This window comes from Amyelois transitella, chromosome 23 (assembly GCF_032362555.1).
Source record: "Amyelois transitella isolate CPQ chromosome 23, ilAmyTran1.1, whole genome shotgun sequence".
In the NCBI taxonomy this organism is placed as follows: Eukaryota; Metazoa; Arthropoda; class Insecta; order Lepidoptera; family Pyralidae; genus Amyelois; species Amyelois transitella.
Window position 1 is genome coordinate 6,102,950 of NC_083526.1, and position 25,324 is coordinate 6,128,273.

General features: G+C 36.2%; 2 protein-coding genes across 2 annotated transcripts; one reads left to right on the forward strand and one right to left on the reverse strand.

Moving 5' to 3' along the window:
• Window positions 1-2,560: 2,560 nt before the first annotated feature.
• Window positions 2,561-4,550, reverse strand: LOC106130699 (ER membrane protein complex subunit 6). The gene is made up of 2 exons (XM_060951084.1): window positions 4,299-4,550; window positions 2,561-3,562 (listed from the first exon to the last, which is right to left on the reverse strand). Exons 1-2 carry the CDS (start codon window positions 4,429-4,431, stop codon window positions 3,354-3,356), a joined length of 342 nt encoding a protein of 113 aa, XP_060807067.1. The 5' UTR covers window positions 4,432-4,550; the 3' UTR covers window positions 2,561-3,353.
• Window positions 4,551-5,236: 686 nt separating this feature from the next.
• LOC106130742 (uncharacterized) lies at window positions 5,237-24,804 on the forward strand. Its single transcript, XM_013329656.2, has 14 exons — window positions 5,237-5,770; window positions 5,903-6,954; window positions 7,477-7,619; window positions 8,637-13,675; window positions 14,347-14,477; window positions 15,156-15,237; window positions 16,121-16,269; window positions 17,425-17,520; window positions 17,787-17,985; window positions 19,350-19,498; window positions 20,217-20,373; window positions 21,838-21,937; window positions 22,884-22,994; window positions 23,869-24,804. Exons 2-14 carry the CDS (start codon window positions 6,084-6,086, stop codon window positions 24,211-24,213), a joined length of 7,572 nt encoding a protein of 2,523 aa, XP_013185110.2. The 5' UTR covers window positions 5,237-5,770; window positions 5,903-6,083; the 3' UTR covers window positions 24,214-24,804.
• Window positions 24,805-25,324: the final 520 nt, after the last annotated feature.

Sequence of the window (25,324 nt, forward strand, 5' to 3'; positions counted from 1 at the left end):
CAGAATGAATTATTATTGTTTACAGAAATTTTCGCAAAACGTTTATGGATAAAACAAAAAGAGAGAAAAAATTGTACTCGCCCTTAAAAATTGCTCGATTCTGGACGATCGTAATAATATACATACACAAGAAAAAGTTCTTACTGGTCATATGGATCGTAGTAAATATATAAGTATTTTTTTCACTTAATTATTGGTACTTACATGTTTTTATGCAAAACCCACTTAGTTTTATCGTCCAATCATGTCGTAAATCTCTTAAAGCATTAAAAATTCACCCTGTAACATATTTATCCCGCCCAAACCAGGACAAACGCCAGGATGATACTAATAACTCAGAAAGTATGCTTAATCGTGTCGTAATTTCTAGATAAATGTCTTGTCAAAGCCACATCTATAGTTAAGTTGTGTCTCATAAAGTGCAATAAACCAATTACCACAGCTATTAGTTTGTCTATCAGTCTGTCCGTCCGTCATGATAGCGTTATTACGTCGCATTCTATCGAAGGGTCGTTATTACATTTTAGCATCCAATAGTTCAGTCGCCTTATAGCGTAGTCGTAAGGCGATATTTTGGAAAATTTAAGAAATTACTGTTCATTCCCGTTAATTTAGAGTAGGATTACACTACAATAGATAGGATTTGAACCTGTAGACACGGATACATGAGCACCAGTGTCTAATAACACCATCTCATCTATACTAATATTATAAAGCTGAAGAGTTTGTTTGTTTGAACGCGCTAATCTCAGGAACTACCGGTTCGAATTGAATTATTCTTTTTGTGTTGAATAGACCATTTATCGAGGAAGACTATAGCCTATATAACATCACGCTGCCACTTTTAGGAGCGAAAAAATAATGGAAAATGTGAAAAAAGGGGAAAATTATTCATCCTTAAGGGCTTCAATGATGCCCAAAATAACTATTCCACGCGGACGAAGTCGCCGGCACAACTAGTTTCTTATAATATCAGAACACTATAAAATCAATTAAGTAACTATTATTGGTACCTATCTGTTCCTTCTCACGAGCACTCTCGAACAAACATTGTTCAACACAGAGCACTGAAGAAGTGGGAATCTGAGGGCTCTTTGCTCTGTTGAAATCTCAGACTTTACACATACATGATTTTAACGTGCATTGCCTCTTTGATTTTGGATGTTCTTTTATATTTTGGTTGACAGGAAAAATCCCGATTGGGATAAGTCCGTCATTGTACATATTCTTCCAAATTCAATGACTGTTTTCAAATTTTGTTACATTTATTTTTATCTATAGGTAGGTACTTACTAATATTATAAAGCTGAAAGAGTTTGTTTGTTTGAACACGCTAATCTCAGGAACTACTGGTTCGAATTGAAAAATTCTTTTTGTGTTGTTGAATAGACCATTTATCGAGAAAGGCTTTAGGCTATATAACATCACACTGCAACTATAAGGAGCAAAGAAATAATGGAAAATGTGAAAAAAAACGGGGAGAATTATTCATCCTCGAGGGCTTCAATGATGCTCAAAATAACTATTCCACGCGGACGAAGTCGCGGGCTCAGCTAGTGTGCAATTAAGAGTTTACAAACAAACAAACATGGATGTTATAAGTCTGCGATTTGACTTTGTGGAAGGCTTCCAAGCTGGAAGCACACAACCCTCTTTATTCCAGGGAGTTACCAAGTCAATATAGTCACAAGACTGGATGAAGGTTATGTTTAACTGAACGGCGCAAGATGGAATTGAGATTCAATCATTTAGTCGTGTGGTTCCCGGCACCAATACAAAAAAGAATAGGACCACTCCATCTCTTTCCCATGGATGTCGTAAAAGGCGATTCAGGGACAGGCTTACAAACTTGGGATTCTTTTCGTAGGCGATGGGCTAGCAACCTATCACTATTTGAATCTCAATTCTATCATTAAGCCAAATAGCTGAACGTGGCCATTCACTCTTTTCAAGACTGTTGGCTCTGTCTACCCCGCAAGGGATATACACAGTCACGTCTTACTATATATATCAACGAGACAGAAAAATACATGTCACCCTTTCGTACTTGGGTACGTTTCTCTTAAATTTGTTACCCATAACGCCATCTAGAGGAATTTTTATAGACTACAAAATATCTTGTTGGAATGGGAAGGCCTAGCCGAACGTTCCTTGATCAAATCGGAGACATTCTAGATCAGAGGGGTTTATTTGATAAAACGCGTCGATGAAGTAAACGCAGGTTTGTATGTGATTAGATGAGCGCCACCTAGTGGTAAAGCGGTGGCACTAATGCAACTCCATACAAAGACGCGTTTACTTGCTCGACGTGTTTGCCCGTGTCAAACTCGCAATAACCCCTTTACCCGAAACCGACGAGCTTGCATAAAGAGAGTTATGAATGTGGATGAAGCGAAAGAAGTGATCAGGGATCGCGGCAAGTGGAATGATTTGGTCTCTGCCTACCCCTCCGGGAAAGAAGTGTGATTTTTGTATGTATGTACAAAATATTTTATGCAGAAACTGCTGGCTCGCGTAAGATAGAATTCATTCAGGAACATTCGTTTAGAATAAAAATATATTGCAAGGTTTAATAACTGTTTAATATAAATCATTGCACCTTACTTAAAATTATAAATAGTCTTACATATAACACAAAAGCCAACAAGTCTTTTATACACCTTAAATTGGAACTATAATTATTTATTACAATATATTTTAAAAGAAAATGGGTTATAATTTGTATACTCAACACATTCATATAAAATTAAATGAATTTATACATACAAGTATTTAAAATGTGCTGTATAGTTCTTGGCACCAATAGCAAAAAGAAAAGAATAACTCCATTTCTTCCCCCATGTATGTCGTAAAAGGTGACTTACAAACTTGGGATTCTTCTCAGGACAAACGACCTGTCACTATTTGGATCTCAGTTCTATCATTAAGCCAAATGGCTGAACGTAGTCAATGAGTCTAGTCAAGCTTATTTTAATAAGACAAACAGAAGCCAAAAATATGATTTTTATAATTTGTGTCTATCTTCCTGTCAGACTGTATGTTTGTACTCGCAATACGCGAAAACTTTTACTTTGATTTGAATGTGTTTTTTTCAACTTAATCCATCTTAAACACTGGACTTCTTTCAGGACAATAGCTGGTAATCTTAATAAAGATACATTATTTTTTAAATCTGATAATTGTCAAATTCAAAGAAAGTGAGACCACTGTGACATTGATGAAATCTTAAATACTTATTTCTTACAATAAACAGAACTTACACAAGCTTTCCAACTTGACTTTGGTGGATCAGACATACAATAGTTTTGTTACATACAATAACCCAATTCCTCATCACATTACTTACAACTAAATTAATATACATGAACCATTCCATAAATAAATGTCCAAAACAGTACGTATGTGAATAGGGCTCCGAAGAATCCATTTGTTAGCACACTCTGTCTCGAAATATAGTAGTTGTGCCATTTCGGACCTGCTTTCAACATAAACATTACCCATAGACTAACAACAGCAAAGACATAGAAGGCAAAGCCGTATAGTCCTGTTAGCCCGAGAATACCTGAAAAAAATTTATCGCATTAGTTTGACATTTATATGTTTTGCATACATACATACATATGGTCACATCTATATCCTTTGTGGGGTAGACAGAGCCAACAGTCTTGAAAGGACTGAATGGCCACGTTCAGCTATTTGGCTTAATGATAGAATTGAGGCCACATTTAGTTGTATAACTAAATGATGGAATTTAGATTCAAATAGTGACTAGCCTGTCGCCTACAAGAATAATCCTATGTTTATTGGTCTTTCTTGAAAATTTACTTACTTCAATTTCATTCTTCATACTTATGAAGAAATTACAAAAGGCAATTATTAGAAATTACTTATTAATATTATAGGCATCAAATACTTTTCACACAATATACTGAAAATATTTAGATAAAAATAAATAGTAATAGTTACATTGACATGAGCAAAACTTTGGGACAAGAACTGTAGTTAACATATTTGTGATAGGTATTTGAGGTTAACTTTATTTAACTACTACTAATATTACTAAATGCAATAATGAGTTTTTATCCTTAACTACATCACAAGCACACCCTGACCCCCCCTTTACCGACAGTTATACGATTTTCTTTCAAGGATGACGAAGAAGTGAGAGATAGTGCTCCCAAAACAGAATGGGGTGACCAACTTGATAAGTCCATTCAGGAATACTCTTATAAGTAACAATTAGTAAGCTGTGTTTATTTGGACTTGTAATTAATTAATTGTTTATTAAAGTAATTTACCAGCCGTGGAGCCCGATAAAGCAGCCATAGATGTTCGACAATATTCCACAACTGCAGCATTGTTCCTTAGCGCTGCGTCGCTGTAAGCGATTGGCTCTGGTTTATTATCCTTAATTTTCGTCACAGCTGACATTTTTGAAAGAAAAAGACCTATAAAACTAGCGAAACAAAATTGACCAATTTATAGTAGTGAAACCCAAAAGATTCTTTCCAATGAGATAATTTATAACGTGAAAATAAAACATGACATATGAGACACTGACATGGACATTTTTTAAATTTAGACAATTTTTTCTATAAGGTTGTGCGGAATTTATCGACTAAATTCACAATTTGTAAATCAACTTTAGTCGAATTAAATAGTCAAATAAAAAAAACCTTTGCCAGTGATAACACTAGTTATTCTTAAAACCAACTTAATTGAATCTAGTTCAATAATTCCGTATCCAGTTTTAAATAGTTATATTGGATAATATCCACATCTGTGTTAGAATGAACATATTTTTGCAGGTGGCTGTATGAATTAGTCATTTTCCCATATGGAGTAGACAGGTCCAAATGTCTTAAAAAACAGTTGGCTAAGATAGGTCACGTTCAGCTAGTTGAAAACATTACATAGGTATATCTAGGAATCCTAAGTTTATTGACGTTCCCTATGATTGACTCGAAACAGCGATAGTTTTTCGGGCGGTAAAAACGGTGTCGTTCTTGCCAAGCTACCTACCTATATAGTTTGAAGCAGAGGAATCCACAGGAAATAACAGAACGCTGCAGGCACAGGATGGCTTCATTCCCGGAATTTAGAGGGAAAGCTTCATCTTTTATCAAAATGACAGTTGAGTTGAATGACATAAAGTTATTGCATTTTGAATGTATGATCGTAGTGATTTTTATTTGTGTGTGTGTTTGTGTGTGGATGTGTGCTGAATAGGTAGTCAGATTGCTTGTGTAGTGCAAGTTTGTGTACGGATATATTTACTCACACATCGACTGAACGATTATCCATTTTGGTTTTCGCGGTACTGAGCGTCACTGAACTTATTTTAATTTTTTGATTTGTAATTATTCTGTAATATTAACTAGATAATGTTTTAACTGTGAGCTAAACAATATGTGTCTCTAAACAGACATAGATAATAGCTGATCGGCCGCTGGTTCAATTATATCGGCAGCGTCAAGCTGATATGATGGCGCGTGTGTAGTGCATAGTGGACCCTTTCTCGAAATAAATTGTGACTTTGTACTAACGATATCTGAACACTACTGCATTTAATTAATGTTTTTACACCTGTGTTATTATTCCATTGTGAAATTAGTGCTAAATTATTCGTAGTTGCCTTATTTGTTATGTAAAAAAGGAAATTAAGTTTTCGATTTTGTGTGTTTGATAGAGTACCTTGGAGACATCCAACGTTCTGGATTTCGCAGCGCTAATTGCAAATCCTAAGGTCATGAATTGGCACAATGCGAGAGTAAGTTATTTAAATTAGTATTCATTCATTAAATCCACATTTTTATCGTTAAAACAAGCATATTTCGATCAAATATTTAAATAACCTATTTCGTAAGTAGAAGCAAACTTCATTTTGATTCTTTTGTTTCAGACATTGAATGTAAGGTTATTGTGACGATTCCAATCGGTGTGCGAGACTTCGACGGGAGATTTGGCCTTTTATTTCAGAGATTGGCGATGATAAAATATTCATGAAATACGAATTTTGATACGATGTATTTTGAATTACGTCAGTGAATTGATTGCCGCCACAGATATCGTATCTTGTTGAAATGGAGGATTCTGAGGATAATATGAGTGCTGAAGACATAAAACCTGATATTAATATGTTAGAGAAGCCCAGACCCAAGAAGCGGTCACTCGTTGAACGGGAATTGGAAACTAACTTGACAGCCCGAATTACTTCTCCTATCTCAAATGCTGAAGCTTCTAGCACCAGTAGATATGGCCGAGCTCGCAAGCTCAAGATTGACCCTGATATCATTGATGTTGATAAAATTGTCATTAAACGTGAGAAGACACCGACCATCGAAAAGACACCTGTTAAAATTCACAGCCCTGTGTATAGAATGCATGCATCCAATTCACCCATGAGACTGGAGTCACCTAAAGGAACACCTTATAAAGCCACATCTGTTGAAAACAATTTGGAAAATCAAATAGAGAATATATATCATGAAAATATATCATTAAGCCGATTTGGATCTGAAGAAAAGAAGATCACTCCAAATAAACTTCCAAAGGTGTATGTACGTAAAGATTTAATACAGAACAGGGAAGAAGATGAAGAGTCTGTATTGCTCATAAAGAACTTGTTCTCGCCAACAAAAAGCGGGCAAAAATCAAATTCGCACATAAACAATATTCTCGAACGATCATCTGAAAAGTATGGAATTAGTATGTCGCAATCCAAGTCACAAAATGGTTATACTTCTGTGGTCAAGACGTTGGACTTTGATAGCAAAAAGAAAAGAAAAGACAGTAAAGATGGGAAGGCAATATCGAAAAGTGAGTTGTTTGAAATGGAAGCTAAATGCGAATACCAGGTGGGAGATCTAGCGTGGTCACGAATGGGAACATATCCATTTTGGCCGTGTATTGTCACTAGAGAACCATCAAGTGGAATGTTTGTTAGAAGGAAGTGTGAGTATATCTTTCTTTTTGTCAACTCATTTAGGCTGCTATTGCGAAAAATATAACATAACATATAATTAAATCCCTTGCAGGTTAAACAGCTGACCGTCTTCAAAAGACTGAAAGGCCACGTTCAGCTGTTTGGCTTAATGATAGTATTGAGATTCAAATAGTGACAGGTTGCTAGCCCATCACCTAAAAGAGGAATCCCAAGTACAAGCCTCTATCCAATATAACATTTTTCATTTTAATTGATGTCATTAAATATTTGTTTGAAACTGATAAAGAAGTAAAAGTCTATTTTTTTTAAAGAAAGCTGTTTCGTTTTGGTATATATTTTTTATATAATAACTTTATAATATTGTTAGTAACCTAAACATAAGTCTTTTCAAGACTATTTGGCTCTGTCTACCAAGCAAGGGATATACACTTGATATATATGTTTGTATGTCACATAAAGTATTCTTTTTTTTTTCTTTTTTCTATTTAGCAGCAGCACCATTTATATCAAAAATCTTTTTTTTTTAACAGTGTTCGGGCGCATAGAACGCGACGTGATACACGTAACGTTTTTCGGTGACAATGGCCGCCGAGGTTGGATAGTGGACACCATGCTCAGAAAGTTCCTTGGCCAGCTTGAGTTTGAAGCGGCAAGGGAGCAGTTCACACCGGCTGTGAGATTCTACATATAATTACGTCTATATCCCTTGCGGGGTAGACAGAGCCAATAGTCTTGAAAAGACTGATAGGCCACGTTCAGCTGTTTGGCTTACTGATAGAATTGAGATTCATATAAAGTGACAGGTTGCTAGTCTGTCGCTTGAAAGAAGAATCCCAATTTTATAAACCTATCCCTTAGTCACCTTTTACGACATCAATGGGAAAGAGTATAAGATATAATAAGAAATTAATTAATTCCGGGAACCACATGGCACCAATGTGAAATTTTAATTTACACATACACTAGCTTTTACCTGCTGCAATTCTCGCGAGAATTAAGCACCACTTACAAAAGAATACAGGTTTATCACAAATCCTATGACAACTTTAGTATTTACTGGGATGAAAGTTAACCTATGTCCTCTAGTTCCGTTCCCGTGGGACTATCGGAAAAGCCTCTTAGTGCACCCTGAGACCATATAATGCCAAATCAGCTGTATTGGCTGTGCATTGATGTAATTCAATTACCTATTTTATTTTTGTTAATTTATATTATAGTACTACTACTTAGGCCTAAGCCTAGTAATCGCCCACGGCCTCGCTCGTATGTAACTAAAAATAACTTATAAATATAGAACCGCCTCCAAGAAGTATTAGGAGAAGGTTTTAGAAATTGAACCAACTTCGAAAACGGAAAATACTTCTTGGAGGAGTGCAAGAAACACTTTACTGAAAACTGCATCAAAATCGGTTTATTAAGATAAACGTTAAGACATGCGATAATAGCGGTCAAACTTACATAAAAGTCAAACTGAGAAATACCATTTTTTAGAAGGCAGTTAAAAAGAGGCCTATGGCCCTCTAGAAGGTCTTATCTATCTCAAAAACTATAAAGGTATATATAATTTAATTAAAGAATAATTAATCAGGTAGGCGGTAATTTTTTTAATTTTTTAATATATTTTTTTCTGAACAGAGTGGAGATTTAAGTGTATTATTGATGAATTTAATAAATATTTTTCTGTTGAAAGGACAAGAAGAAAGATCCAAGATTGTATGCGGCATTCTTTATATCGGAGAAGAAACAGCCACAGTGGAATGTCTCGGTGGAAGAGGCTGAACTGTTGCTACGAGAACCAAAAAGATTAAGAATAGACTTACTAAATGACATGCTGATGAAAGGCAGGGTATTGAAAACTACAAAACAAAACAAAAGCGGTAAAATCACGAGAACAGCCAGTGACGTATCGCTAAGCGAGAGTTTGTATGACACTTTGTTCTCAGAAGACGATGGCAAGGAAGATTCAGATCGATTGAGAAATAAATCCAGGAACAAATCTCTAGATGTGTCCGAAGTGGTTACAGCCTGTTTAGATAATATGGCTGCCAAGACTGGCAACATTAAGATTCAAAGACAATCTCACATGGACAGATGGTTACAGAAAGCCAAATCGAAGACTCCGGAAAAGTCACAAGCTAGGCTTCATGTTGTTCCACAAAAAGTAGAAAAGAAAGAAACAAAAGTCAGTGCAAAAAAGAATAAGAAGTCACAGAGATCGAGTTTACCTTTGACACAAAAACCTTACAGTTTTAGAAATTCGCCAAATCAAAGCCAAAATATGTTAGCACATCATGTTGAACATGATTACAATGCAAAATTGAAATTTGCGCCAAGTTTAAATTCTACTTTAAATGATACTGAAAATGATAGTGATGATAATGTGAATATTGGCAAAATACAGGGTTTTGGGGTTATTGCCAAAATGGAGACTCTAAGCGATAGTGCTAATGAGAGTATGCACAATGATGAAGAAATTATTGGTGATCATTTAGAAAAAGATGTGATCAAAGAAGAGATGGACATAGATAGAAATGATAATATCATTAACGAAAATGAAATTTCGAATGACACCCAATCCTCAAAAAGTGAACACATAGTTAATGACTCCAACGAACCAATGTCTTCTATAGAGTCTATCTCAATTTATTCAACAGAAAAAAATGATAGAATCATCGTTAGTGAGGACCAAATGGATTTAGGAAATAATAAACTGGATACACCACCCATAGCTAGGAATAAAGTAAATGATGATCCTGAAAACATATCGCCAACAACAATGCATAACTCTTCAACAGACGAATCAGATGAAAGGTTGTTCAATAAATTGGTTAATGGTGACCATGAAATGACTGAATTGTCTACGAAAGATTCAGATATAAGTAGTAAAGAACTTGAAATATCACAAGATACTGAGGAAAGTCAAGAAGAAAATGCGAATAACTTAAATACATCTTTAGAAACTGAATCAGCCAAAAAGAAGTTATATAATCCTGATTTTTTAAAATATTTAGAATTAAGACAGGATGACCTAATGGATCAATACCCAGAATTGAGCTACGATGAAATAGTTGAGTATTTACATAAAACTTGGTTGTATGATGAACACTTTAGCGATGGAACTAAAACTAATAATGATTTCAAACAATCTGAGTCAGCTAAAGGATCCAAACAGTCCAAGTCTAGATCCAAAAGAAGGCAAACTCGTAAGACTAAACAAAGAATAACTTTAAATAAATCTGCAGAAATAAATGATTTCATTGATGAAAATGAGACAGTGGACAGAATTGAAGAAACCCTTGAAACAACAAAAATTATAAGCAATAGTTGTGTTGAGGTTCCTAATAAGATAAATGCCACCGAAAAATCTGGTGATAATAGTATTAATATGAAAATTAATAGACAAGAATCAGATAACATAAACATTGTAAAGGATTTTGAAGAAATAAGTACCATTTCTGATAAGCAATCAGTGAATGAAATAATTTCAAATGGCCTGGATCCAGAACAAGAAACAGTTAACATAAAAATTGCAAAGAAATCTGATTATATTTGTAATGCGTATAAGCAATTAATTAATAAAATAATTCCAAATGAACAGAACACAAAACAGGATGTTTCTGTAAATGATTTTAGTAAATTGAAAACGCTTGAAGGTGAATCGTATGCAAATTTTTCTAAAGACGAGAAGGATCCTTTGCGTGAGGATATGGATGTTTCATGTAGTGATATTAGATTGTATGAAAATGACGAAGTTGATAGGGAGACATCGTGTTTAGACAGAAAATTACAGGTTAATGAAAACAAGACTGCGATTGAACCCGAAACAGAGAATAGAAATGACCAATTTTGTTCAAACAGTAACACTCGAGAGGTAAACGTCAGTGAAAAAAGTGAAGTTGTTATATCTAACAAAGAACAAGAGGCGATTGAACCAGAATGTGAAAAAGAAAATCGTCTATCTTCGGTAACACCGGATATGTTGTATGATGACTCAAGCTGTGAATCTATAGATATTTCTTATGCAATATCACCATTAAGTGTTAAAATGGAAGAACCAGATAATGAAGATTTTACCAATATTCTAGAGAGTAATGAAGATAAAAGCAGTCAAGATAGTAAATGTCCTTTAAGTGAAAAAAATAATGAACAAAACATCGAAAACAAAAATATTCCAGATAGTGATGAAGCTATATGTTATAATTCTCATGCTAATGAATTTAGTAAAATGCAAACGATGAATGGTATGTTAGACGACGCCCACGACAAAAACAAATTTGACCAAGATACTACGTGTGCGGTTATATCCAAAGAAATTAATGAAAAAGAACCAATTTCAGAAGTTCAACTAAAGACTGACAATAATGTTCCTGATGTAGTTAAAAATACTAATATCGATATCCCAATCGAAGTAAAAATGAATGGAACACATATTTCTAAAATTATTGAAGATCTAGAAGGAGATAATTCATCACTTCATTCTGAAGATAGTGAACCTCTTTCTGTCACTAGAAATAAATTGAAACTAAAAGAGAAACAAAGAGTTAATAGATATGCAGATCGCGATTTTATTATTTATCTGGAGATGAGGCAAGACGATATTGCGCATGAACATCCAGAGTTGAACCAGGCCGAAATTGTAGAATATTTGTATAAAACTTGGTTATACGAAGAAAATGCCAAGTCTGATATTCGTAAAACAGATGAAGTTCAACAATCGATTTTAATTAAAGGTCCTGGAGAAAATAAACAAGCGAGTAAGAAAAGAAAACCTCGTGAATCTAAGGAGAAGAAAAACGAGACTCAAGATTTCAAAGAGAACAATGACGTTGATACAGCATCAATAAAGTCTGAAGGAAGCACATCATTGAAGAGATGGCTCCGTCCAAAAAGATATACTTCTAAGCTTTATGCTGATTTTGATAGTAGTAGAGATACTAGTCCAGTGGTAACCGATGAAACAGTCTCCGTATATTCTTTAGAGAGTGAAGAATATAGAACGAATAATTCAACACCTAATGATGAGATCCTAAAACCTGAAACAACTAATACAAATCATAATAAACTTACATCAAAAACTAAAACCCTGTTAATGAAATCCAATGATATTCAGGTAGATAAAGCTGAACCTGAATTTAACAATGGAGATAGTGGTAAAGGCAATGATTCAAATGAACTATCTGAAATCATAAACGGTAACAATAAAACAGAGATAATCGAACAAATTAAGGAAGAATTTGATCCTGAGATTTCATCGATTAAGTCTGAAGATAGCGGAGTGTCTTCTATAAAACGTAAACAAAAATCTAAATTTGATAAAAGCGTAGATGATCCCGAATTTGCCAAATATTTAGAGTTAAGACAAGATGCATTAATAGATGAAAATCCTCAGCTAGCGCAGGATGAGATAGTTAGTTACTTGTACAAAACTTGGCTCTATGAAGAAAGTGTTAAATCTGATATAAAGAAAACTGATGAAATTGAACAGTCAAATTTAGTCAAAGGAATAAATCCAGATTACACAATGCCTTTATCTAAAAGAGTGAAAAGGAAGATTAAAATAGAAACTGTTAATGATCCAGTGCAGTCAAAACCAAAACGTAAGACTATTAGGCTTAGTTATAATGAAGAATATCCCGATTTTGAAGATGAGATAGCAATGTTTGAAATTATGAAGAATTCTCCTACAGTAGAATTAAACAAAATGGATGTTTTGGAATTGAAAGCTAAAGAAATAAAAGCGCCAGATAACAAGACAGAAGAAGACGAAGAAACTGTAATTGAAATACCGGACGAAGTGGATGAAGTAGAGTTATACTTTGCAGAATTGACTAAACCCAAACCTAACGTGTTCAAAGGACTTCTAAGGGAGAAAGTTTGTGAAATTTGCGAAAAGGTCGGCTGTTTAGTCAAATGCAAAGGCTGTAATGGCATGTTTCATATGGATTGTGTTAAAAATGAGATTGAAGTAGTCGACAAGGTTTCTGCGCCAAGCAGGGGTAGAAAGAAGAAGAAGAAGAAGCCCGGCCGCAAACCGAAGAATTTGGACGACTCTGGGAGTATGAGTGATGAGAAATCGCAAGATGTTTCAGCGGAAAATATGTCGGTAGACGAAAATATAGACTTGGAATCACATACGTTTGACGCTGAGAATTTCGAAGCTCAACTGTCGGCCAAAATGAAAGAGCTATTAGACAGCACTGAAAAGGAAATACATTACGATTCGTACTCTAGCGACGATGGTATCGACTGGGACAATTCGGTTGCTGGCAAATGTGAAATCGTGGACGTTGTACTCAAACCGAAGAGCCAAAACGTTACAGATTTCAAATGCAACAACTGTCAAAAATATGACAGTCCAGTGTGTTTTGTGTGCAAGAAGGCCGTTTCCAAGACTGGCGTGGAACACAGGCAGAGATGTCAAGTGGCTCACTGCCATAAATACTATCATTTGGAATGTTTGGATCATTGGCCGCAGACGCAGTTTACTTCGAGTGAGTCTCGCAATAAAAAAACGAATGAAGTCTTCGAGTCTCACATGTGTCCGAGACATGTTTGTCATACATGCGTGTCTGATGACCCTAGGGGTTGTAAGACCAGGTTTAGCGGGGACAAATTGGCTAGGTGCGTGAGGTGCCCGGCTACATATCATTCGTTCACTAAATGCTTGCCAGCGGGTACGCAGATTTTGACAGGATCACATATTATATGTCCGAGGCATTATCAGCATAGGTGAGTAATTTGAAATTTATACTTTATTTATTTTGATATCTGACCACTTAATTTAAATATGTTTAATATGTGTTGTCTAGAATATGCATACATACATATAGTCGCGTCTATATTCCTTGTGGTCAAGACAGAGCCGACAGTCTTGAAGACTGAAAGGCCACGTTCAGCTGTATCGCTTTATAATGGAACTAGCGGCCCGCCCCGGCTTCGCACGGGTGGACATATTTTTGTGTTTTATGTTTTGAAATAAATTTATTTCAAAACAAATTTATGCCTATGTCACTTTTGAAGGTCTATTCTATATCTGTGCCAAATTTTATTAAAATCGGACCAGTAGTTTTTGAGTTTATTCCACACAAACATACAAAAATACAAATCTTTCCTCTTTATTATTAGTGTGGATTGAGATTCAAATAGTGACAGGTTGCTAGCCCATCGTCTAAAACACGAATCTCAAGCTTCTAAGCCTATCTGTTAGTCGCATTAATCGACATCCATGAGAAATAGATGGAGTAGTCTCCAGCGACAATCATGACATCAACTAAAGGAAAGAGACGGTGTAGTCCTAATCTTTACTCTATTGGTGCCGAGTACCACACGGCATCTTTCTTATCTGTTTCACAAAAGACCGACACAATTCCAAATTGTATAATTAATTTCTATTTTCACAGGCCCGGCAAGGTCCCTTGTCATGTGAATACCGGTTGGTGCTTCATATGTGCGTTGGGCGGCACCCTCATATGCTGCGAATACTGTCCAACATCTTTCCACGCCGAGTGCCTTAACATCAGCCCGCCTGAAGGTAAGCCCTTGCGGGGTAGACAGAGCCAACCTTTGACGGCCTCTGTGGCTCAGCGGTAGTACGCTTGTCTGTGACACCGGAGGTCCCGGGTTCGAATCCCGGCCAGGGCATGATGAGAAAAGAACTTTTTCTGATTGTCCTGGGTCTTGGATGTTTATCTATATAAGTATTTATTATAAAATATAGTACCGTTGAGTTAGTATCTCGTAGCACAAGTTTCGAACTTACTGCGAGGCTAACTCAATCAGTGTAATTGGTACATACATACATACATACATATGATCACGTCTTTATCCCTTACGGGGTAGACAGAGCCAACAGTCTTGAAAAGACTGATAGGCCACGTTCAGCTGTTTGGCTTAATGATAGAATTGAGATTCAAATAGTGACGGGTTGCTAGCCCATCGCCTAAAAGAATCCCAAGTTTATAAGCCTATCCCTTAGTCGCCTTTTACGACATCCATGGGAACGAGATGGAGTGGTCCTATTCTTTTTTGAATTGGTGCCGGGTACCACACGGCATATTGTAATTGGTCCAAAAAAAAAACACAATTATTTTATTTTATTCCGGCATATTCTTTTGAACATTTTAACATTTTATTACCCCCCTCTGGGAAAGAGGCGTGATTTTATGTAGGTATTATTATGTTGATTTACATGTATGTAATGTTGTTACAGGTAATTACATGTGCGAGGACTGTGAGACAGGTCGCCTGCCACTTTACGGAGAAATGGTGTGGGTGAAGCTGGGGCATTACAGGTAATTATTGTTATTATGTGGATGAAGCGAAGGAAGTATGCAGAGATCGTGGCAAGTGGAAAGAGGTAGTCTCTGCCTACCCCTCCGGGAAAGAGGTGTGATTTTATGTATGTATGTATTTATTATTATAACATACATGCGTACATACAATCACGTCTATATTCCTTGCGGGGTAGGCAGAATCTACATCTACTATCCACTTGACATGATCTCTGCATACTTCTTCTCGTCTAGGCCTTCCCACTCCCACCTATCCTCACACTCTCCTTTTATATTTCCTTAGTCAATATATAATTACGTCTGTATCCCTTGCGGTAAGTAAGTAATACTTATTGAAATAACTAGTTCTACATTCATTCATGTTTTTTAATGTAGACAATGTGCATTCGTCCATGATTAAGTTTTAAAAGATCTATATTTGTATATTGACGTCCGATGAAAATGCTGTAGTGTAGTTTGTTCCAACGCTTCTTCTACACATGCGCTTTGGAAGCGGTATTAGTTATAATTAGATTTAAGTGATGCGACGTCAATAAGTGATACCTTGTATGCGATTTTGAAAATAAATCTATTCTATGTGCCTTGTGGTTCCCGGCACCAATACAAAAAAGAATAGGACCACTCCATCTCTTTCCCATGGATGTCGTAAAAGGCGACTAAGGGATAGGCTTATAAACTTGGGATTCTTCTTTTAGGCGATGGGCTAGCAACCTGTTACTATTTGAATCTCAATCCTATCTTAAAGCCAAATAGCTGAACGTGGCCTATCAGTCTTTACAAGACTGTAGGCTCTGTCTACCCCGCAAGGGATATAGACGTGATAGTATGTATGTATGTATGTAATCTATTCTATTCTTATATATATATTTTTTTTTCATCACAGATGGTGGCCCGGAATAATATTGCACCCATCTGAGATCCCGGAAAACATAATGGCGGTGAAGCATTCCCAGGGCGAGTTCGTTGTGAGGTTCTTCGGCCAATACGACCATTACTGGGTTAACAGGGGGAGAGTGTTCCCGTTTCAGGAAGGTAAATTATACTAGCATTTGACTTTAGTCACACACTTATGTGGGGTGGACAGAGCCAGCGAAGCATAGTGGTGGGGATGCCATTGGGGCGCAAGGTTGAGAGAGTGGGGTAGACAGAACCAAGAATTTCATTGAAATCGGTCTAGCGGATTAGACAAAGCTGCTGCTGCGGCTGCGACTGGTTATCAGTCGAAACTGATTTCTGTTTTATCCTTTAGTCGCCTACATACGTAAGAAAAGATTGATGAACGTCCATGACACAAGACAGGAACTCCGTCAATTTTAAAAAATAATACAGGTATTAACGCGCGTACGTCATCACGGATCATTGTAAAATGATTCGAAACGTCCGATATGAAATAAAGGTGCGTTACATGCGCGTACAATACCTGTATTATTTTATTATATAAAAATGAATCGCTAAATGTGTTGGTAAGCGCATAACTCAAGAACGCCTCGACCAATTTGGCCAATTCTTTTTTTTTAATATTCGTCGAAGCTCAGGGATGGTTTTACGGAGAAAAAATACCAAATAATTGCCTAAAAAACCTTAAAAACAGTCATTTTCTTTATCCCATACAAATGTATTCTAACTAATACGTGCAGTCAATTTGAGCTTTATTGCTAATGTATGTATAAAGTTCACTGTTGTCTAAGCAATGTAGGTCTAATAGATAGGAACAAAAAACTGTCATATTACAAATCTTTTTGACAGAACGAAGTCTGTCGGGTCCGCTAGTTTATTATAATAATAGCATAATACAACGTGAAAGTTTAAAATTAGTTAATCCGTTAGTTGCGAACTATTACACTGTTATAATACTAACAAACTATATACATACATATAGTCACGTCTATATCCCTTGCGGGGTAGATAGAGCCAACAGGCTTGAAAAGACTGATAGGCCACGTTCAGCTATTTGGCTTAATGATAGAATTGAGATTCAAATAGTGATAGATTACTCGCCCATCGCCTTAAAAAATAATCCCAAGTTTGTAAGCCTTTCCCTTAGTCGCCTTTTACGACATCCATGAGAAAAAGATGGAGTGGTCCTATTCTTTTTTGTATTGGTACCGGGAACCACACTAACAACAAACTAACACAATTTAATGATAATTTCCGTTATACAATTAATATTTGTTGGTTTATTTCCAGGTGACTCCGGCAAAATTTCCAGTCAGAAATCTAAAATAGATGCGGCTTTCACAACTGCAATGGAGCATGCGCAAAGAGCGTGTCAGATTTTGAAAAGTATGTACAAAATTATTTGTTATTTAATTATTTGGTACTGACTGACAAACTGTAATGATAAAATAATGATAGAATTAAGATTGGAATAGTAACAGGCCCATCGATCGCCTACAAAAGAATCCCAAGTTTGTAAGCCTATCCCTTAGTCGCCAATTACGTCATACATGGTAAAGAGATGGAGTGGAGTGGTCCTATTCTTTTTGTATTGGTACCAGGAACCACACGGCAAAACATAAATATACTAAAGATTATTATTTCAATTCCAGACGCCCACGAGAACGAGGAGGAATCACTCGACATCGCCTCCTCCCTGCTGCCGCCCCACTACGTGAAGCTGAAGGTGAACAAGCCGTGCGGTTCTCTGGTCAGCCGGCGGGGGGATGTGGAGGAGGGGTCATTGACCCAGTGCGAGTGCGACCCCGCCGAGCGGGACCCGTGCGGGCCTTACTCTCAGTGCCTTAATAGGTGAGATTGAAATGCATACGTAACATCCTACTACTATTATAAAGGCGAAAGTTTGTATGGATGTATGGATGTTTGTTACTCTTTCACGCAAAAACTACTGAACCGATTACCATGAAATTTGGTATGTAGGTAGCTGAAGACCCAGAATAACACATAGGCTACTTTTTATCCCAGAGTTCCCGCGGGATTGATAGGGTTTCCATGCGGACGAAGTCGCGGGCGGCCTCTAGTACATACATACATTAAGTCCGCCTATTGTACTTTACAAATTGTAATTGTTACAATAAAGAATAAATAAATAAATATGCATATATGTATGTATGGTCACGTCTATGTCCGTAGCGGGGTAGACAGAGCTGACAGTCTTGAAAATACTGAATGGCCTAGTTTAGCTATTTGGTATTAATGATAGAATTGATACATATACATAAATTACATACATACCTAAATAAAAAAAAAACAATTTTTTTTGTAGGAAGTATAGTCGCAAAGTTGGTTATTCACGGAAGAGAGAAGAAGAAAAGAGAGAAATAATCGAAATAAAAACAGTATATTATGGAAATTAAATGAAAAATTTTTGACAATAAAATATGAATTGTTCAGTTTTATTGTCAAATATAGCCTCAATTTTGTATGTACATACATATCATCACGTCTATACCCCTTGCGGGGTAGACAGAGCCCACAGTCTTGAAAAGTTTGAATGGCCACGTTCAGCTATTTGGCTTAATGATAGTATTGATTTGATACATATACGTAAATTACATACATAGAATACATACATAAATAAAAAAAAACATTTTTTTTGTAGGAAGTATAGTCGCAAAGTTAGTTAAAAAGAGGAGAGAAATAATCGAAATAAAAGCAGTATATATATAAGAATAGGACCACTCCATCTCTTTCCCTCTGATGTCGTAAAAGGCGACTAAGGGATAGGTTTATAAACTTGGGATTCTTTTTTTAGGCGTAGGGCTAGCAACCTGTCACTATTTGGATCTCAATTCCATCATTAAGCCGAGCAGCTGAACTTGGCCATTCAGTCTTTTCGGAACTATTGGCTCTGTATACATCATACCATCATCCAATCATCTGTATACGTCATCCCTCCCTACTTTCCCTAAACAGTACAGTACATACCTACATACGTATGTACTGTACTGTTTAATATTTGTAATGTACTCTTTTAGTGAACAATAAAGCATTTACATGCTTAATCTCTGACATTTTTTTCTAACTCAACAAAGCATGACAACCATTGCTATGGCGTTCATAAAGAAGGTTGCCTAAATTTTTAATTTACTTTTAAAGACCATGGTATGCTCTATTTCTGTGTCAAAATTTAATTTGTGAACTATTTATTTCAGAATGCTACTAACAGAATGCGGCCCTATATGCCGCGCGGGCGATCGTTGCAATAATCGAGCGTTTGAGAAGCGATTGTATCCGAAACTGGTGCCTTATAGAACCCCGCACAGAGGGTGGGGGTTAAAAACTTTGGAAGACATCAAAGCAGGTAAATTACTCTCTATCCTTTGCCGTGTTGTTTTCGGAAAAAAAGAAAAAAAGAAGGAATTTCAGTAAAAAAGAAAGAATAGGACCACTCCTATCTCGTTCCCATGGATGTCGTAGAAGGCGACTAAGGGATAGGCGTGTAAACTTGGGATACTTCTTTTAGGCGATGGGCGATAGCAACTTGTCAATATTTGAATCTCAATTCTATCAGTAAGCCAAACAGCTGAACGTGGCCTATCAGTTTTCAAGATTTGACTCTGTCTGCCCCGCATGGGATATAGACGTGATTATATGTATGTTTGTATCTTCTTCCTCTTGGCGTTAGAACCGGTATCCTCACAGCTCTGGAGAGGCGCCTGGGGTACGCATTTCGACCTTATCTTGCATTGAATAAGTCAGGGTTTTACACGAAGCGACTCCAGTCTGGACCTCCGCCTCTAAAGGAGAACCTAACTCATATTGCATCATGATTGCACGTGCAGCGGGTGATCTCACGATGTTTTCACAATCTTTGTGTTTCTCAAACTAATGTAAGTAAGTCAGAAAAGAGTGATTGTTACAAGTTCATGGCAGGAATTGAACCTGTACCCCCATGCTCTATATTTGAACACCACTACTTTAACATACATACAATCACGTATATCCCATGCGGGGTAGACAGAGCCAACAGTCTTGAAAAGATATTCTATACTATATTAATTTAAATGTTTTTATTTCAGGACAATTCGTGATAGAGTACGTAGGTGAATTGATAGATGAAGAGGAGTTTAAGCGGCGTATGGCGAGAAAACATGAGATTAGAGATGAGAACTTCTATTTTCTCACGCTGGACAAGGAGAGGATGATTGACGCGGGGCCTAAAGGGAATCTCGCCAGGTATGTAGTAGTTACGGGTTCAATCCCGTGGGATGTAACACTTCAGGAAGATTCGTTGGGTCAATGCGTCAATTTTATGGATAGTGTGTCCCCGGGCCGTCCGGAACAATAAAATAAAACTTTAAATACTGCACTGCGTTTATTGTGACCAATAAATATAATAAAACAATTTTATAAAGTGGAAAGACGTACTCTCACGTGGAAGAGGTAAAAAGGAAGGAAGAGTCCTTTTTTAATGTTGCCAGCTTGTGTTCCGGCGCATAAACAAATAGAGTAATCTTATTATTTATGGATACATCACAATGGACGCCCGCGTTAAATGGGAAATTCTTTTTTTTTTATTCTATAGTACATAGACGTAGACAAAAAGGCGGACGGAGTGTGACTTGAAGTAAAGTGAAGCATCGTAATGGCGGCGTTGTACGCATGTGTGAGTTGATGGAAACTTGCCATTTCATGAAATAATCTGTTGATTTAATTCTATCATTAAGCCAAATAGCTGAACGTGGCCATTCAGTCCTTTCAAGACTGTTGGCTCTGTCTACCCCGCAAGGGATATAGACGTGAACATATGTATGTAATCTGTTGAGATGATACTCACCTTTTTTTTTGTTTTCGTTGTATGTATGTCCGTGATGCATACCCGGGCACCCTCGGTAGATCAGCGTTAGCTGTGTAGCATATTGTTCACAGCCAGCATTATGCTGAGGGGGTTTCGGGAGCACCATATTTCATGTCTATTTTTGTATATATTCTTGTTTGTTTTTTTTTTGTTATGGTGTTTTACGCATAAATTCTTTGTGGTTCCCGGCACCAGTACAAAAAAGAATAGGACAACTCCGTCTCTTTCTCATGGATGTCGTAAAAGGCAACTAAGGGATAGGCTTACAAACTTGGGATTCTTTTAAGGCGATGGGCTAGCGACCTGTCATTATTTGAATCTCAATTCTATTATTAAGCCAAATAGCGGAGCGTGGCCCATTAGTCTTTTCAAGACTGTTGGTTCTGTCTACCCCACAAGGGATATAGATGTGACCATATGTTTGTATTCTTTTTACTTTTACTCATACTGTGAGCTATATTTTCTTAGTCAACCTGTTTTTATTATCTTTTCCATGTGATCAAACTTTAGCATCAATTATTTTGGGTTATTTTGACATTTCATTTGACAAAACTTATATCACTTGCTTATCTTTTAGCTTTTATTTCCAACTGTATTAATAGAAAAAAGTAAAGGACTACTCCATTTCTTTCCAATGGATGTCGTAAAAGGCGACTAAGGCATAGACTTTGGTTTATTATTTAAGGCGATGGGCTGGCAACCTGTCTTTATTTGAATCTCTATTCTATCATTTAGCCAAACATATATAAAAACCAAACATATACATACGTATATCAGTCTTTTCAAGACTGTTGGGCCCCGCAAGGGTCGCGTATATAAATAAAAATATATTTTTTTCTCAGGTTTATGAATCATTGTTGCGAGCCAAATTGTGAAACTCAAAAGTGGACGGTGCTAGGGGACGTAAGAGTCGGCTTGTTCGCTATACACGACATACCAGCGGTAAGTGGTTACATACATACACATAAATAATTCAATATATATATAATAATAAATCCATTAATGATTATTTTAATTTTAAATTGTATAATTACTAATTTTTTAATTATTGATTTTGAAAGTAACGCAATATTATAAAAAATATTTACATGCCATACTTCTGGCGGAACATGTAAGATCACATATATTTCTAACACCCATTTGTACCATGTTTCAAGTAAATAAAGAATATTTCATTTCATTTCATTTCATTTTAAATATATCGGGATCTACTGTGTCACAGACCACAAGCGCACTACAGCTGCGCTACAGAGGCCTTCAAATCTGTAAAACAACTATTCATAAATAGGTTGAACAGCCACGGTGACGCCACACATCCCTGTTTAACCTTTCTTTCTTTCTTTTCTATATTATGGCTTATTATTATTGACGGCCTCTGTGGCGCAGCGGTAGTACGCTTTTCTGTGACACCGGACGTCCCGGGTTCGAATCCCGGTCGGGGCATGATGAGAAAAAAAATTTTCTGATTGGCCTGGGTCTTGGATGTTTATCTATATAAGTATTTATTATAAAATATAGTATTGTTGAGTTAGTATCTCGTAACACAAGTCTCGAACTTACTTCAAGGCTAACTCAATCAGTGTTATTTGTCCCGTATATATTTATTAAAAATGTAAGATAGGACTACTCCACATCTTACCCATGGATGTCGTAGAAGACGACTAATGAAATGGTTAATAAACTTGGCATTCTTATTGTAGGCGATTGGCTAGCAACCTGTCACTATTTGAATTTCAATTCCATCATTAAGCTACACAGCTGATCATGCCCTTTAGTTTAGTTTTTTGAAGACTGTTGGCTCCGTCTACCTACTACAAGAGATATACACGTGACTATATGTATGTATGTATGTATGTAATTTATTAAATTTATTTTCATTGAATTTCAGAACAGCGAAGTGACATTTAATTATCTATTGGAATGCGCCAGTATTGACAAGAAGAAGTGTATGTGTGGGGCCAAGCGGTGCGCTGGTTATATCGGCGCCAAACCTAAACAGGTAACAAGTTCTAATCCAACTACAACTATCACTGTATTTATGCACACGCCATACCGCTCCAAAATTCATCTCTCCTCTCGTGGAAGAGAAGAAGACTTGAAGAGATTTCTTTTGAAATAAGTAGCACCTTTGTACTGGAATTACTGTAATAAATGCTCCTGTATATAATTTTGTGTACATAAATAAATAAATAAAATAAATTAAATACAACTCTTTTTTTATAATTTGTTGTATTTTTTTATGTGTGCAATAAAGAGTTACTTGGGGTTAAACTTGGAATTCTTCTTTTAGGCGATGGGCTAGCAACCTGTCACTATTTGAATCTCAATTCTATCATTAAGCTGAATAGCTGAACGTGGCCTTTCAGTCTTTTCAAAACTGTTGGCTCTGTCTACCCCGCAAGGGATATAGACGTGACCGTATGTATGTATGTATGTAATAAAGAGTTCAAAAAACAAACAACATGCATATAATCACGTCTTCATCCCTTGCGGAGTAGACAGAACCAACAGTGTTGAAAAGACCGAAAGGCCATGTTTAACCGTATGGATTAATTATGAAATTGAAATTCGAATAGTGTTAGGTTGCTAGCCCATCGCCTAAAAAATCTTAGTTTTAGCCAAGTTAAGACTTACATAATACACTAGCACGCTTTGTCATTCACTTTAATAAATTATGTAGTGACTACAACTTTTCACTTTTCATCCTTCCATTCTTCTTCTTTTTGTGGCGACTATAATAACGTCACACGCCAACAACCAATCACAGCGCGTATCCTAAATCGCGATGTCAATGATGTCACGGAGTGAAACATATTTATGTATATACAACCTCCGACACAAAATATTCTACTTTTAAATTTTCTTTTTAACAGGACGAATCTCAACCGAAAAAGGGCAGAGTTGCGGCTAAAAGGACGTGCAGAAAGCGGAAAAACATGGAAGAATCTCCATCGACGAAGAATAAGATTAAAAAGCCGGTGGGCCGCCCGGCCAAACCTAAAGAGTTGACAGAAATAGAGAAAGACTTACTTATAATAAAAAGCGCGACAAATGGACTATCAAGTGACTCTGAATGCAGTAGAGTAAGTAGTTTAGAGGGAGACAGACATAGCAAAGCGTTGAAGAGGAAAAGAGTGAGCTTCTCAACGGAAGATGTTATTTTGAATGGTAATGTTGGTGTGAAAAAGTTGAAAGCGGATGAGGATTGTAATGACTGAATAGGTTTAGTTAGGTTTTGTGTTGTATGAAATTGTATGGGAGTGTTCACATTGCGAGAAAATTGTTTTGATGATGGTTTTTTTTTTGCTTTGTGAATATAACAAATACAAATACACTCGAAAGCCATAACCCACCTTTTACAATCGGTTAAAGCTTGAATGTTTGTTCTTGTAATGAAATTGTGAATATACTTAATTGGTTACCAAAATACGGTTGTAAGTTACTTCCAACGATTCCTTGTACAGTCAGTAACATAATGAGGTTGGTTTTTTTTCACTAAAATAAAAAAAAATTGCTACGTAATAATAAATATTACAGAAAAATATTTCCTCACAAATTATTTTTTTTTTATCTTGATTAGATTTCTGTCATTGTTTTGTTATTTTTGGTTCCTTTCAAATGTCCGTACAATAATTATGTTGTTGTTGACTGTACGTAAATAAGATTATGGAAGATTGGATAGTTTTTTTTAAGTCACTTTTGTAAAAAACAATAGTTATTTAAATTGTTTTAAATCTTGTGACTGGGCTTCTTATGTTACGTCAGAAATGTATAGTATTAGATTTAGTTGGTTTTTACTACAATGCATATTAAAGTTATATAGTTTCATACGTAAAATATTGTTTTTTTTTATTGCTCATTTTTGTATGGAGATGTTTTTATCCAATGACTTGCTTTATATTTTTAGGGTATCTTTAAAAGGTAAGGGACACTATTACTTCTCCAAACCCTTTAGGTCCACTCCATCCCTTTCCCATGGATGTCGTTAAAGGCGACTGAGGGAATAAGCGCCCATTTATCTAGTGCAAGCTTCCATGCTGGTCTGGTAGCGATGGAAAAACGTAGTGTGCTGCTTCACTTTCCGTGCAGATTGTTAAAGCCAGTCAAGGGAAAAATAAATATATAAATATATACGGGACAAATTACACAGATCGAGTTAGCCTCGAAGTAAGTTCGAGACTTGTGTTACGAGATACTAACTCAACGATACTATATTTTTATAATAAATACTTATACAGAAAAACATCAAAGACCCAGGCCAATCAGAAAAAGTTCTTTTCTCATCATGCCCTGACCGAAAACGTTTAATAAACGAAAAGGATGTTAAAT